The sequence below is a fragment of the Oreochromis aureus genome, linkage group 7 (assembly GCF_013358895.1).
Source record: "Oreochromis aureus strain Israel breed Guangdong linkage group 7, ZZ_aureus, whole genome shotgun sequence".
Lineage (NCBI taxonomy): Eukaryota > Metazoa > Chordata > Actinopteri > Cichliformes > Cichlidae > Oreochromis > Oreochromis aureus.
The window spans coordinates 62,513,417-62,530,337 of NC_052948.1; the positions used below are offsets into that span (position 1 = coordinate 62,513,417).

Here is a 16,921-nt window from a genome sequence, read left to right on the forward strand (position 1 = left end):
TGGCTTGAAGTGTCACACTTTATTTACAAAAATACTGAGAACCAAACAGTCGAGGGTGAGGAAGCGTGACGGCAACATAGTTTAATGGGTTTTATTTCTACTGAAGAGCAGCTAAAGGCTCCTGTTTGCATGTTTCATAGTGTGGTTGGTTAGCTGCAGGGTAAACCTCAGCATTACAGGCTTCTTCTGAGCTAAGACCTTTGCCACAGCGTGCATTGCTTCATCAGGCGTGTGTCCGAGATGATCCTGGTTTGGTTTCTGGGCAGTGGCGGGCCGGGTTGATCTACTTTCTGCGGCGGGCAGCTCCCTTCTTGCTGCTGTAATGCGAAACACAGAAATTGGACATATTTCAGAAATTTGAGCTGTTCTCACATTTGTGCGATGCCGTCGCTGCTGATTTTCCAACTTTAGACTCAAACTCAAACTTCAGAGAACAGCAGTGAACAGCTCAAAGACTCCTTGATAGAAGTCAAGCACGAGGAGAGTGCAAAAACATGTTTTGCATCATCACATATGAAGCTGAGAGCATTTCACTAGCTGCAAGCCTCTTTGTCCAAAATCCCTTGAGGAAACTGGCTGATTAAAATAAAAATCTCTTCTTGAAACGGATGGGTGTGTTTTTATCCAACCATACAGATTTAGATTTTAGTTAAAATTTTGTGCAGCAATCATTTTAAAAAGTAACTGAAAATATTAAAATTATCTTTTTGAGATAATGAAAATATCTTAATTCAGAAAAAAACATGAAAATCATCATAAATTGTTTAGGGTCTGTTTGATGTATGTTTTGAGTGGGATTTTGGACGGCACGTAAAACAGCAGAAAAAACAAACTGGGAAATTCAGCTCGCATGCACAACTCATGCTGTACTTACCTGCGTGGGCTTAATTATTCCAAACGAACTACCTCAAAGCCACCCGCTTTATTTTCCATCATGTCTGCACCGTTACAGTTCTGTTTGCTCTAACTAAGACCTGTGAGTCTGTGAGAAGCTCAGGCTTTAGACTGCTCGAAATGCCCAGACAGTTGTTTTTCTATACTTGAATTTCTGTGATGTCATAAAGAGCATATTTCCCTAATATGGTCATCGCAGGCACGCAGCTCAATCTGCAAGCACCAAAGCTCCGCCCACCTGCTGCGAGAAAGAAAGCGAATGTAACTGACATATTGTGAAATTGGGCACAGAGGTTTCATGTGTCATGTTTGATGTCTTAGGCTGAGTACTTAATGTGCAGGGTAGAAAATGACTTTGGGAAAACAGAGAATGCAGCGTGATAACACCTGGCTGCACCCTTCTATTAAACACCTCTGCTACATTAAGTACTCGAGCTCGTTAGCCTGGCTGACCAACAGAGTCCAAACAACATGACAACCGAGATGTTTTTGGCCTTTGTCTGGACCGGGATCGGGACTGAACCATCTGTGGTAGTGTTACTGAGATGTTCTTGTGTTTATTGTATGATTATGACTGTTTAAGGGCTAAAACTCACAGTCTTCTATCTGAAATTCATCATAAGATGCATGCTTGATCTTCTAGGACCTTTTCATGTCATTTTATAGTGTTAATGATCAATTAAATGGTTAGGGTCAAGGCTAGGGTGTTATCACTGGAGGGTCCACTGGAGGGACACGCGAAAACAAATAATGCACTGTGATAACTCAGCTGTTATTCCTGCACACACAATAACAGGCTGCTCTCTTAGACACTAAAATTTCCCTGCAGGGTGTCTAGTGTTTCATCATCCTGTAACTAGCTTGATGTACTCTGTCCCTATTAGTTTTCAGCCTTAAGCCGACATGAACTGTCTCAGTGTTATGACAGTTATGTCTTGCTGAGGGGAATGTTATCATATTATCACGTGAAGTTAAATTAAGTTATACTTTGTGGGGATTATTGGGTGCTGGCGAAGGCAGCAATGACAATACTCACTGCTTCTGCAACTCATCAATGCGAATCCTGTACGTGAGAACCTGAAAACGACACAGCAGCAGCTTTAACTCGCAGCAGGATACCTTTACCTCGGAAAACGACTCCTTCAGCTGAATGGGCTCAGTGGGCTGAAAGCTGCGGGCCAAAGCATCATGGGAAACCAAGGCAGCGCCGTGCATAAGAATCTTGTTGTTACCCAGAGTTTCTTCTGTCCTGTGATGTCACCAAATCAAGCACGTCTGCTGTGGTTTCCCACAAAGGAGCGCAAACATTTAATTCCCCTTTAGCTCAGCTGTGAAACCTCACCAAACCCTGACTTACCTTTATGCTCGCTCAAACGCATAACTGAGGCTGTGTGATGTAAAACTGAGCATCACAGTCACTCAGCACCACCTTTACAGCCACTTTAGATTATTTATCTGCTTACAAATGGAGAGTTTGAGTCCAAAACTGGCACCATGCTCATCCAGTTTCTCTTTGTTTCACGAACGTACAAGGAACTGTGGCTTACGACAAATATTGAAGTTTTACTAATTTAAAAGTGCAGTTGCAGTTCCCTGCAATGCATCCATTAAACATTAAATGCATGGTATTAGAGGTATATTTTACTATAATGCGCAAATACTCCTACACGATCTGGAGTTGAACAGCCAAACTTGGTATACAGGCGCTTCTTAGGCCTCTAAAGACTCTTGCCAAGCATCTAAACCAGCGGTCCCCAAACTTTTTTGCCTCACGGACCAGTTTATGCCCGACAATATTTTCACGGACCGGCCTTTAAGGTGTCGCGGATAAATACAACAAAATAAAACTAGTACCGGTACCGAAAAAAAGAAGATTTATTCATAACACATGTGAAAAGACCCAGGAAAACAGAGTTAACGATAAAAACGATAACAAATTAACGCTGAAAACCGATAAAAACCCTGAAAACCATACATTTCACACCTGAGCCTCAACTCTCGCGGCCCGGTACCAAACGACTCACGGACCGGTACCGGTCCGAGGCCCGGGGGTTGGGGACCGCTGGTCTAAACGACATCTACCACCCCTACTTTTTTCTTTATTTTTCTCAGTAAAATATCTTATTTGTCTTTGCAGTTGTCACCTGCAAAACAGGTCAAACAATACAGTAGCATAGTCATGTAGTAGTTATAATAATATAAACAGAGAGCTCTTGTGCTAATATAGATGCTATAAATAGATCTATATATAGATATTATATACAGGTAAGCCCCCTTTCTAAAGTTTATAGAGGCAGGACCTCTGTCCACATTTAAACTCACTGAATATTAAATCATTTCCAGTCATTTTAAGACTGGTTCTCTGAGTGTTTAAAAAAAAAAAAAACTATCCTGGAAAAAAATTCCGGTTAACATAAACCCCCCCACGCACCCACTCTTACTCATAAGAGGTTCCTGGAATCCCATGAGCACGTGTCACCTTTTGGAGACAAACTCCTCCGTCCTCTTTTTTTCTCTCTTTTTAATCAGGTGGTGTGTTGTTTCCTATGTCAGCCAGCGGGGGCGCTCTGCTCTGACTTTCCCCATGCTAACATGCAGAGAGCCGGCAGGACTGCTGCTCAGCTGCACTACTTACAATTTACTGAGCTCCTCGATTCTCTTACGCAGGGTAGTAACCTGGAGGAAATCAGGAGTATATCGAGGGTTCAAATCCCGAGGTGACCTTGGAATGCCAGCCTCATCAACCAAAACCAAACTACAACAAACCTGGCACGTCTGTAGCACCGGGTCATTTGTGCTCTTAACTTTAGACTATTTATGACTATTTATCTATATTATTAAATGGTCAAATGTAATTTAATTAAGATAATTTGAGGTCAAGTAAAAGACTATAAATAAATATAATGCTTAACAACAATCAAGTAGATAAAAGTTCAATAAAAGCAAATCTGTCTCCTCTGTAGCTGAATGTTTATTATATACAAATTATTAATTTGTATGTAACAAACGATTAATTATTGTATGTAACAAATTAATAATTCATTATATACAATAACCAATATTATCATTTGTTACATATATATGATCACTTACATATATGATTTCTTAAGTCATAAAAAATATTAGGTGTCCCACAAATCTTTGGATTTAGTGAACTATAAAAAAAAAAATCAAGAAAATCAAGTAAATAAGAACTAGTAGTGAAAGAAATCCAGCCTTCTGGTTTTTTATGGAATTGTAATGAAATATTTTCATTTATGTAAAATGCCCTAAAAACCTCAAAACTTTTAAAAACAATCATATTTTAGCGTTCAGTTCTAAACATGTTTAGATTAATGTCAGGATAATATCATCAACTAATTATGGGAATAAAGCAAAAAAATGTGATAAAATATATGGAAAGAGAACTTTTTGTCTCATATAAAAGGGAAACCCCAGAAAATGAAATAACACATTTTAAACTGAAATGAAAGAAAAGCAGGGAAATATGGTATTTAAATAAGTATTAAATAATTCAAATGAAAAGAAATGTAAAATATTATTCTTTTCTCATCCCACTGACCTCTGTCTAACCCGTCTTATTGTTCTTGTGTAAATGCATGGAATTGTTTGAGGCTGAGAAGTTCTAAGTCAGAGACGCCATCGTGGGCGCTCACGAGGACGCCGTCTCACCTCGTACTTCTGCCTCTTCAGTCTCTCCGTGTGGTCGAACTTCTCAGACTCCAGCTGGGTCATCCAGTCATGCAGCTCTTTGATCTTTTCCCTGCAGCAAACACAACAACACAAATAATTTTCTAGGCAATTTCTAAAACGTTCAAACTATTTTAGACAGGCATAAAAGTCTAAGTTTATAGTTTTAGTTTCACAGCCGAGTCGTACTTCAGCTTTTCCTCGTTCAGATGGTCGATGTTCAGCGGCTTGCGCCTGGCGGCCAGGATCTTCTTCTTCTTCTCCCTCTCAGTCTCTTTCTTTCCTCCTCTCTTCTGGTCAGCCTGTTTGGACAGATGCAGGTCAACAGCTGATCCCACAGACACTGTGTCTGTGTCTGTGTGCGTGCATACTGACTCTCTGCAGGTGACTGCTGTACTGGGAGCCCATGCTGGACAGAGCCGACTTCTTCTTGGCATCCTCATCTGCCTTCTTCTTGGCATCAGCCTCCTCTCTGATCCGCCTCTCCTCCTGATTTGACAAAAAATACCTCAGAGTGAGACCTTTGCATTCACCACCCGCTCTCTGATCGCCCCTGGTAACCACCAATTTGAACTTACCACATCGGGTCACAGGATTAACATTAGCTGCACTTACTCATGCTGAACCTGGAAAAACTGGCTTTAAATACTTTGCTGCCTACAAATGGAAGAGTCACAAGAAACTCCAACTACGTTCTCTCTTTTCAAGGGCACATTTTAAAAGGTTATGTTTATGTATCTGCACCAAGACATTTTGTCTTTGCTCCATATATTCATATAGCAGTCACATTTTCATAGTTTGAAAATAACACACCTCACGTCTGGCCTGGCGCTCCTTTTCCTTCTCAGCACGGACCCTCTGCTGCTCGGCCCTCTCGGCACGACGCTTCTCCTGTGGGACAGGAGCAAACGTTGCGTTTGAAAACAAAGATAACTCACACACCACACAGTGAGTGTCCTTGTTCTGTCTTTGTATCTCCACTAAGATAGTTCAAAGATTTTTTTTATTACAAAAATGTAAAAAAGATTTTTAGTGTTTTTATTGTTGATGTTTTGTCTTTTCTCCCTTTGATTTGTGTCATTATCAGCTTGTCTATGAGCCAAATTTTATTTAATAAAATTAATCACATTGAGAAGACATGCAGAGCCAACAGCTCAGCCTTTAGAAGCCATTCCTTGGCCAGAAATGTGAGCCAGTCACCAACTGCAAAAGGCAGGAAGTATTTCCTGTGTGGATGAATTATTGTGGAAGGCTTTTTGTAATTTTCCAGTTCCATGGAAATATGAACAGATAATATTAGTATACTACCCTTTAGCTAAAAACTTACAATCCTCTCCTTGAGGGCGATCAGCTCCTCCTCCTCCTTCTTCCTGTGCTCAAAGTGAGCATCGATCAGGGCCTGCAGCTCCATCAGATCCTTGTTCTGACGTTTCTTCTGGATGTCCTGCAGGACGGATCAATGGAAGCAGTATTCAGCTGTGCAAAGAAACACCCGTAAATGAACAAAATCTCTTCTATACTGGAGGCCTACTTACATCAAAGTCCACTTTCTCACCCTCTGGGATTTTTGGGGCGGTGGGCCTGCGAGAGAGCGTGGGGGGTTTGAGTGTACCAGCACACTAATTTAAAGTTTTCTTTGTCTTTTTTGCCCAAATAACTCAGATTTAAATGTCTACAGGAATCATTTGAAGTCAGACTACATAAGAAGGAACTTACTTGAACTTTGGCTTCTCCTCTGCAGGTTAAGAGATGAAGAGGGGATGAGTGCATTTCACCAGGTTAGAAAGAAAACAGATTATTTCAGTAAACCCAAGCTTTACTCAGTGTGGCTTTGGATCAAGGTGACAGATTAGACAGTTTAAAAGGATAGGCTGGTCACTTTTTAAGTTAGGGTTAGAACAACAGTCAGATAAGAGCAAACATGTATTACAAACAGTTTAAACAGGTGTGCAGTTAAAGTAAATCTGAATTGTTAACATCGGTCTTTGGTTTCACACTGATACAGAGAATATGTCTTTTTTTGTTTTTGGCTTGACCCCAAGCAAAACATTTCCCCGTTTCCTTCATTTATCTGAACCCAGATTCTGGCGGCTTCATGCAATGCAGATGACAAGTGGCATAGCAAGAGTGTGAGGTCGCTGGGCAGTGAAGCACGTGTTAGCATTTCATATTCATTCGCCCTTCCTTCTCCACTAGTGGTTCCAAATTTTTCACCTTCATATTTGGATGCCAATTAGAGCCAGCGCTCCTGGATTCACACAGACAGGTAAAATTTGGACAGACAGCAGGCGTTCCCTGAGTACAGACGTCAGACCTGGACACTGTAGTCCTTCCCAAAACCAGAATGACAGACTTAAGATTGAAGTTTTTAAATCTACATACCTTCCTCTTCAGTGGCGTCTGCATGCAGCAGGCATCCAAAACAAAAAGCAGAACAGAACAGCGTTAGCAGGAAGCCTGGGAGCTGCAAACTGTACACAGTCTAACTAAGGCACACAGCTGATCTACTCAAGCTTAGCATGTTTAAAAATAAAGAAACTGGTTACCACAATCAACTGATTAAGAAAGCGAGCTGCTAAGATGGTAAAACAGTAGTTCAATTTGTACGGAATCATATTTATGTATAATATTTTTCATGTTAGCTTTAAATTACAAAACAAAACAAACAAACTGTTTACTAAAGTCATAGAAGGAAATGGCATTAGAAATGCTAGGCTGTCAAAAAATCCAAACTTATTCATATTTCTGCAGAAGGGGTTGAGATAAATACATCCCTTAAATATTAATTGATCATTTATGATTGGCTACACCAAGTCCTTGTTTTTAAATCGAGGTCTCAGCTACACCTTACCCTGCATTCACCCTTTTCATCATAGAGGCTGGACTGAGAAGATATGGGTATGTACGTAGTTTTAAAACAAATTAGAATGTTTTATTTTTGGCATGCGCATGTTACATGATTGAGCAGAATACAAGATTAAGAGGAAGATGAAACATTAGTCTATTTTTTTAAATCTTTTTTCCCTTCTGTTAGCACTAAGGTTTGTCTTCCCACAGGGAGCAATCAGATGTAGCCCATCCTGCAGGTATGGTACCAATTTGATCCAATTTTTAAATCATGTCAAAGAGAGTAATTGGTTGCATGTTGTGCAGTAGTAAACACAGGGTTCAAATAAAAAAATCTATTGATTTTCTATTGGTTGTCTTAGATTTTTCAACTCTCAAATGATTTTGTGGTAATATTTTAGCATACAGTGAGCTAGGCTAGTGTAACAGCCACCTAGCAAGAACTGTAAAATTATTTATTTGTTACTAAAGAAGCAGATGCAAATTTAATGGTGTTTAGAAAGATAACTCCAAAAACACGTCGCAGCTTCTCAAAGATAACATTTTTAGAATGGCGAGCTAATGGAAAGTTAAAGTATTGGCACAAATCTATTAGCCATAGCTAAAGGAGTGAGCTTATTAGCATGTTTTCACTTTCTGAGCTTAGTAGTCAGATAGCATTTCCAGCTTCTGCATGAACGCCCTGTCTCTGAATTTGTGTGGAGGTAAAAGAAAGGTAGCGTTAGCTTAACATTAGCAGACATGGAGAAGGTATAGACCAATCTCACAGCAAAATGCTCAGTGCTAAACCGATTGTAGCTCGGTTCACGATGCAAACATGTTGTGTGTTTACAATACAGGGTGTACAACTGTGGATGCCTACATTTTTTATGGGAAAGGAAGTTGGGAAAAGGGCTAAGTTAGTCTAAAATTAACCAAATGTTTTTAGTTTGCAAACATTGAAAAAGTACGGGTGTCAATGGGTGAAGAGGCAAGTTGTGTAAAGTGCTCTGAGTGCTCAGATAGAGTAGAAAAGCGCTATATAAGAACCAGTCCATTTACCTTTTACCATAAACAAAGGGTGATCGAACATAAACTAGAAATGACAGTAAAGCTAAAATTAATACAAATATAAATAAACTCAAGAGGTTGAAAGTCGTGTCTACTTTCACTGAAAGACTTTAGGGGCTTTTCAACAATCATGTCATGTGGAGTTACATGTATATGAACATAATTACATGTTTAAAGCCTGTATTGTGACACTCATGGGGACCAGCATTGCTCCTGCTCGTTTTGCAGTGAGACTGGGCTGCACATCAGGGTTAGTTATATCGAACTAACTGGCTGTAGCTGCTGGAGCGCATGTGACGCCTGGGAAAGGATCCAATACCCTCTTCCCCCCTTCATGCCACATACCTTCAGGCTCAGGCTCAGGTTCTGGTTCTGGTTCTGGTTCTACCACTGGTTCTGGTTCTGGCTCTGGCTGTGGTTCTGGCTCTGGCTCAGGGGCCGCCTCAGGGGCCACCTCTACCTCCACTACTACCTCCTCTTCTACAGCTACACAACATGCAGCGAGTCACCAGGGGAGAGGAAGGGCAGTGAGAGGGTTAATAGAAGCAGGAGAAATGGAAGAGGGAAGGAGGCGGTCAGTGGATGAAAGGAGGAGATGTGAGATGTGAGATATGAGGAGGTTCGTGGTGAGGCAGTTCAAAGGAACTGCTACTGGATGATGCTAAAGCAGGTGAGACAGCAAGCAGTTACAGGAAAGAAAAGGTCAGTCACTCATTGATGAAATGTGATCGATTCCTGGAAATACCTGCACTGCAACTGGATGCAGTCAAAGACAAAAGAGACAGATTCTAACCTGACGTCAACCAACTTTGTTTACAACCTGTGTCTTCACTTATCTCAGGTAATGTTAGGGTTAACTAGCATGCCACAAAAACCTGTTCAGGGACGACTAACAAATTAGTATCAGTGACGTGAGACTTATCATCCAGAGTCTGGAGGTTGTGTCTTACCATCGTATTCTTCACGTCCGTCCGAGAAAGAGAGGAGCAGAAGAACATTATCAAAAGATCCCATTTGTACCCATTTATGACAGAATACAAAAGCAAATGTGGGTACACTGGGGATCCATGCTAAGCATACACAAAGCAGTTCTCATGAGCTGATTGGAGTAGAACTTCCAAGTTGTTTTCAAAGTATGTTCAGCTCAGGAGGACTGCATGTTTGCAGATTGTCATGCAGAGCTGCAGGACTCTCTGCCAACAGGACTGCGCCGCTTTGTGCAATTTATGTTTCTAAAAGTTTATATTTTAATCTCACAAAGCATAAAAGACACTGTCCTGTTGTCAGTGCTGGTGTGGTCATTTGCTTGAAGGAGAGAGAGCATTATTGCACAACTTGAATCTGGAGGAGTCAAGCCAAACCTGCAATTTGTCCAGTGCAAATAACTCTCTACAGGGGATGGAAAGTCAGTTAGACAAGATTCAGAAATAATCCTGGGCCTTTAGCATGGAACTCCCGACTGTACCTGGACCTAATTTTAGGGGTGGATCATTTTTTTAGATATATAAGCAGTGGTGGTGCTACTTACCCTCGACCCCACTGCAAGACAGAACACAAAGGAGTGCTTAGAAATGTTGCAGCTCATCGAAATCAAACATGAAAATTTGTGGTTTACAGTGAAAACGGCTGTTTGACTAAATCATCTTAGCGCTGAATCTTCTTTATTAGTGTTGTCCAGCAATTTAAGATTCTAGCTCACAAACTGGCCTTAAGTCAAACGTTTTTTGGCCAATCTACTGCTAGAAGGTTAAAATCTTCGATTTTGTGAATAAACATGTATGTTGACTTACACTTCCTCTGTGTCAGACATGATGACAGTGGACTTTGCAACCTGAAATCAGAAGAGAAAACAGAAACTTTAAGTGTGTGTAAGAAGCGACTGCCTAACCTACATGTATTTATAGCTCAGGATTAAGTTGCAGATGTCTTAAATATGTCTCAGTGGCTCCACCCGGACCATACCTCACCCTGCCTGCCTACACAGTTTTCTCCAACACCTCTACAAAATAATAATATAGAAATCTTTGAGTAGAATTATTTAGAAACGATTGTCAATAAAAATTTATCTTGCATGTTGCATTTAAGGCATTCCTAAGATCTGTCGCTTCCAAATCTTCTTCAGTTTATTATTAGACTGTCAACTGAAATTTGACCCTCAGGGCTGAATTTGCGTCTCTCATGGTAAGTGAGAAGGGAGCCAAACATAGATTTATGCAAATAGCCTTTTTTCCAGCTGCTCAGAGGATAGATGCTGGGCTGGTGTTGGGTGAAAAAAAGAAACCTTAAAGAAACTTAAATCTTTTCCATCACCGTGTATCAAAGAATGAAAGATGCTGCCACAGTCATCAACAGTATCCTGATCCTGCTGGAAAATCCCGGTTTGGATCTAAGATTTAATCAAAAGCCTGCAATGACAAACACACATGACCTAGATTTATGCATAATTTAATATCCCAGCGATTAGATTTTGGATTAGTTGCCCATTGGCCTCATTAGCGTGAGACCACCATGAAGGCATCCGACATCACAGCTATTTCCAAGAGACAGCTGCACAGGTCCCACAGATCCGGTTTCAGTGCACCCAATGTTAAAGATTGGGTTCCTTCTCCTGGACCACAACCCATCATTCCACCTTCACTTCCTTATCAGGCTCTCCTTCTCTCACATGTTTCCTTCAATCATCCTTCTGAGGATCCCTATCAACTGGGGGCACTTTGCTCAAGAATTAAAATAAACCCAGGAAGGCCACCTTGAAGGTCTAATTCCCGAATGTTATAAATTCCAAGCTCGGCGTAATGACAAAATGACGATTCCTTTACATCCACTCCTGAGCCCCTTGGCTCCTGTTCGAAATGATAAAGTGTTTATCCTCAAGCTATGTGAGGTTCAGTGTGGGAACATGCCACGCCCTTTCACAGCTTCACCAAAATGTAACGTAAAAAAGAGAAAACCTGCCGTCCAGAAAAGATCTGAGGTCAAATACCAAAAACAACAACGGGATTAGTTGCCGCTGTTCTCGTGGTGTTACATAACTCGTTAGCGTCACCTTCTGTCTCCTGAAGCGGAAAGCTGCTTCAGAAGCTTTAAGCCAACTGTAAATCCCAAAGGCATGAACCTCCACTGGGTCACTGGACTCAAACCAAACAGCAACAGGAACAACAACAAAGTCCAGCTGCTTGTCTGGTAAGAACCCAGAGAACTTTCAAACGTCTGAAACATCAGCTGAGGATTTTAGGTAGATTACTTGCCAAAAAGTAATCCAAAGGCTGGGCTTCTTTTGGGTGCTCACAGATACAGAAAGGCAACAAACACAAGTTGTTTACCAAGTTTTCATGCACTCAGCACCGTCAAACACATGACTTCATTAACAGGGTTCAAAGACAGAAGAGGAAGGCCTTTTTTACCCCGAGATCCACAATTAATTGTCTCCTTCTCACCCCTGCCCTCAGCAGCAGCCTCTGCTACTCATGGCAGTGATTTTAGCACATGTGGACTCAACTGTCCTGAGGTGGGGTGATGTTTGGGGGACATTAGGCCCAAACTTGAGCTTCCTCGCTACCATTCACACTCTCATTCACTCCCCTTACTTCCTTACCTCAGAAAACCTGAAAGAAATGAGCTCCCGCTGGCCAAGACAGGCTGTAAGGTTCTGCAAACTTACCGCGCTGATTATGTCCTTCTGTTATAGTGATACTCGATCCGCTCGGCCTCCCTATTGGCCAAAGAATGAGCTCAGAGGCGAGGCCGTCCACCACGACAGAACATGGTCCATGCCTTTGCTGCCCCCACCTCCTTCCTCTGGCACTCAATAAGGAGATGGATGGGTTGAGTGCTAAGGAGGGAGGCTCAAGTTTGAAGAAGGGGACAGCCAAAATGCCCCCAGGATGCTATTCTTGGGCTGCTGCATTAGGCAAGCAAATTTCATCTGAGAGCGAGAGATGTTGGACGTCAGGGAAGTGGCAGGCTGGTGTTTCTGATCCTCCCACAGAAGTCTGGGACACATAAACATAATGTACAGCATACTTGTGCGAGCATGAGAAGCTGAGAGATTTGTCAGTTCAAGCTGTAAATCCAACATGTTGAACCACCTCTTGTTTTGAGGCTTTGATTGGCTGGTTTAAAAGAATCAATCTGGCGGACAAATATAGTCCTGCTAAACAGTGGCTCTGATCCAGATCGTTTTTCTGACTGCAGTAGCCCAGAATGCACTAGATGGAAATGTTTTGCTATTACTAGTGCATGGAAGCATAGTTAAATTTAATGATATAAATATTTAAATTACTACTTAATTAAATGCGACTTATGTGCTGAACATGTGTGTCTCACTTAGTAATGTAGTTTATTCTGGGTCAGGGCTTCTGTGGGACCTTTGAGTTAAGCGACATTAAATTATAAATGAGTGAGCGTGATCATAGAGCTGCATTCTTATATCCTTCAGAAATCATCTCCAGTCTGAACTGTGATGACTGTCTTTCTGTTCAGCTGTGAAGTCTAAATAAGCTGCTGCAGGAACCCTTCTGTAAAGTCTCCACTAGTATATTGTCACACAGATACTGACAGAGCCTGCAATTTCCTCCAGGGGGTGCTACAGTAACAACGTTAAGAACACAGAGAGAAGTCTTGGGGCGTTTATCAATATGCGTACTTGCGTTCTCGTGTACTCGTGATACGTCATCAGTCGGAGACCAAGTACTGTTCCAATTCGAAGTACGCATCAAGCCGAGAACGCGAAAAAGTCCCGGATGTGTTCTCGATCCGCCCGTTTTATCGAGCATGCATCGGTGTGGACTTGGGACAGCTATATATCCCAGAATGCATTTCGTCCAAAACTCAACAGCGGACTCCCGGCACATCGTTTTCAACCCCCCCCGCTCGCGGACTTCTCACTACTCAGGTTAAAGAAACCCCAGCAGCTGTCTATAGTATTGAGTGTCCACTAGAATAGAAATAAAAGCGTTCTAACATCTTACCTGCTTGTTTTTATTAAGGTATGTACACGTATGTACATGTACACTATTTTTATTAATAGAGGTTTCACTACTGAGGTTAAAAATGATATATAAGTCACGTAGATCACTTCTAAATGTTAATGTTTGGTTTATTTCAGTGTTTTATTTGTTCCTGAGTAAACCGGTTTGGCTGTGATTACAGTTAAGCTTCATAACATGTTACTCACAGTTAAATTAGGAGGGGACGGCAGTAAAAACTCCGGACCTGTGACATCATCACGTACGCAGGTGTTCCAATTGTACATATCGCGAGTCCGTGCTCGCGTTCTCGGTGGGTACGTACTCACCGAGAACGCGAGTACGTACTCGCGTACTTGGGCATTGATAAACGGCCTTGGTTTCCTGCATATGTGGGAGGGTCAAATCATCAGTATCACAAAAACACAAACAGATGAAACTTCATCAAGGATTTCATCTTTGATTTTCTTGATTACAGTCACAATTTACCTGACCTCCCTGCTGGTTAGAAATTAATGTCATTAATGACAAATGTGGTTAAATGTTTTTTCATATTAGTTTTAAAAACACACAATTACAACATCTTTGAAATGTATGATAAAATGTAAATATTGCATGCACATCCCAACTTTATGATGCATGACTGTAAAACAAGTAGAAGATGTAAAAGGTATTTATGTTAAATTTAACGATAGCTCTTAACAGAAGAAAACTAACCACCCTGGCTTCATGTTTGAGACATGTATGTACTGTTTTTAAGTGATCTCAGCTGAAGTCAAAAATCAGGGCTGGGCTGTAATTTCACGTAATACAAATTTGTACCACAAGATGGCACAACAGGTCAATCCAACATTTATTTGCCCAGGTAAGTTATTGAGAATTCATTCATTCTTCCTAAAACAGCAGCAGCACACATCAGGAAACATTTCAACACACCAGTGTGGTAAAACAGCTCCCCCTGTTGGTGACATGTTTAGAGTTATATTTGTAGAGGGCAGTAAAATTAAATACCTTTAAGAAAATGGCAGCTTATTAGAGAAACGTTATTGATGAGTGTAGAAACAGAGATATTGATAGATAAATATTAATATATATATATATATTAATTATATAAAGGAAGTTAATGAAATATTTAAACCAAACCACTGACTCAAATGACCTGGGTCCACAATACAGCCTCATTTATGGATTGGATGATTGAAGCTTGAGCCTTTGTGGTTGTGTCGGTCACTCTGGCACCAACACCATGCCCAAGCTGTTCATTGGATTCAAATTCAGGGGAGAGTCTTCGATAAAAACCGCTTTGTTTGGGTGGACGTTGTCATAATGTAATTCTAGATGTTTGTTATTTCAACATATTATTCTATATCAGTTTGACGATAGATGACTGAAGTTGTTGTTATAACATAGAATTACAAGTTAAAAACGTCCCAATTACACCAAAAAAAGCTAACTTGAAAACTCATGTCCAGCTAAATCAAAAACTTATGTGAACTTGACAATGTGGGTAAGTTGAGCACAGCAGGATTCAAAACTGCCTCACGTGACTGCTACCGAGGTGCATCATGGGGAATTGGCGGTTAACGACATGCTCACTTTACTTGGACGTTTTCTAATCGTCTTCTTTGGAATATGCTTTCAAGGTGAGTAACATTGGTTATAACTATAAGGAAAGAGAGCTACAAAAGTTGGAACATGTTTTGAATCTATGGCATGATGTGTGTTTTTCTCTTTTACCGAAATGTTTGCTTTAGCTAATGTAACTTTAGCCGACAAGGTCCAGCTTGTGTGTCATGACCAAACTTGACCTAATAAACTGACACATGGCCTTTTTTTATGGGTTTAATGTGGCACTGACCAAATCACAAGTATTGTGCCGCTAGCTTTAAGGTTGTGCACTCAACCACTGTTGCGATATTAGCAAGCTAACTCAGCTAATTAATAAAGCTTATTTCATATTGTCTCTGTACTTGTAAATTTCTTTCAAGTTCACAGGCTGTTGTATTTTGGTGGAAGTTCATTTTGGCAATATTTCCAATAACTGACTGGGTTCAAAAAGAACTTTTGGCAGGACTCCGATGCTTGTTGTCATCTGTTTACCCCTATGTAATCACTTAAGTTGTTATTAACTGCTGCATGCTAAGCTGCAAGAGTGCACTGAGGACTGAGACAAAATATGGTCTACAAACCAGCATTATATTAGTTTTTATCAGATAGTCCTCCAGTGTGTTTATTTTTTGCTGTAATTATATTGTGCAGTTATTTGTTACCCTGAAATGCTTTATGCTTAACAACAGCTCACTATTTTGACTTATTTTTGAACTCTTGTGATCAGTATGACCAGATTGTGTGAGTTTCCATACTACAAGAGCTGTAGTGATAAAATAATTGGCATCAGAGACACTGATTTTTGGCATGGTATACTGCAGAAGGTTTTTTTTGGGGGGGGGGAATAATTTACCTTTTAATTAAACTGCATTCCCTGTATTGTAACAAAACTAATATTGTTTATATGTCAGAAAATTAGCAAACATGAATAAATGGTGAAAACAATATAATTATAACATATATTTTTATTTTACTTATTTTAGGTCTGTGAAGCCAAACTTGATGCTGGGGATTTATTTTTGTCAGTGGAGTCAAATGGTAAGTTACAATTTGTGCATTTTGTCATACTGGAAACACCTCAGATTATATTGTAACTTAATAGCTCTGTAGAACAAATGATATAAAGATTGTAGTGTCAGGGTACTTCTTAAGAAGTAATATGGCACTATTGATGATCACATGCAGGTGGCATAAACTAAATATTCAGATGTGTTACCAACAAATGATTCATTAACAAAAGCAATGGAGCAGACTGTTTAGGTTCTTGTGGTTTGTAATAACATCCATAACTGCAAGTTTGTCATTAATTTATTTTCACAGGTCTAGATGATCACATCTGTCTTTGTCATTTAAATGAGGTGGACTTGCAAACTTTGCGCTCTTTTGGGTAAATTGCTGTCCACTACATATACACAGAATGTGCACAGTATTTCAGATCTAAAAAGGGAGTATGTAATGGACTTGCTGGCTTTAATGTAAAAAGCCTGTTGTGTAACTTTAATGAGGCAGTTGGACTAAAACAGTATTGCTCATCAAGGTAAACATCTGAGGAATAAGGAAATTGTTACTTGTCCTTTTACTCAGTGTTCTTTTAATCGCACATTTACTAAAGTTTTACATCACATAAGTCATTTTCACAATCATTCTACTTTAAAAGATTTCGAGACAGAGCTTATTGTTCTCTGAACTTCCTTGTTCGCTGAACGGCAGGTAAAGTGCATCTTTTTGTTTGTTTGCTTTTGTGTGTTTGTGTTTTCTCTAATGGGCCTCAGATGACTGTTTGCTTAAATTTGGGTCTCAAAGAATCTTTTTTTTTATTCTGCCTGTACTCTCCACCCCTCTTCTTCTATTGCTCAGGTTGAAGC

The 16,921-nt window shown here is 40.3% G+C and overlaps 1 protein-coding gene across 8 annotated transcripts; it reads right to left on the reverse strand.

Annotated features, from left to right (window-relative positions):
• Positions 1 to 12,161, reverse strand: LOC116325253 (troponin T, fast skeletal muscle isoforms-like). 8 transcript variants are annotated; one of them, XM_039615070.1, is made up of 15 exons: positions 12,077 to 12,136; positions 10,272 to 10,312; positions 10,010 to 10,020; positions 9,432 to 9,440; positions 8,827 to 8,967; positions 6,967 to 6,984; positions 6,301 to 6,319; positions 6,120 to 6,165; positions 5,912 to 6,028; positions 5,398 to 5,475; positions 4,960 to 5,073; positions 4,774 to 4,886; positions 4,567 to 4,657; positions 1,931 to 1,971; positions 1 to 317 (listed from the first exon to the last, which is right to left on the reverse strand). In XM_039615070.1, exons 2-15 carry the CDS (start codon positions 10,289 to 10,291, stop codon positions 284 to 286), a joined length of 852 nt encoding a protein of 283 aa, XP_039471004.1. In that variant the 5' UTR covers positions 10,292 to 10,312; positions 12,077 to 12,136; the 3' UTR covers positions 1 to 283. The 8 variants fall into 8 exon arrangements, with proteins under 8 accessions (XP_039471004.1, XP_039471003.1, XP_039471006.1 ...); XM_039615069.1 differs by lacking the exon at positions 1,931 to 1,971 and adding an exon at positions 3,530 to 3,570; XM_039615072.1 differs by lacking the exons at positions 1,931 to 1,971; positions 9,432 to 9,440; positions 12,077 to 12,136 and adding exons at positions 3,530 to 3,570; positions 12,143 to 12,158.
• Positions 12,162 to 16,921: the final 4,760 nt, after the last annotated feature.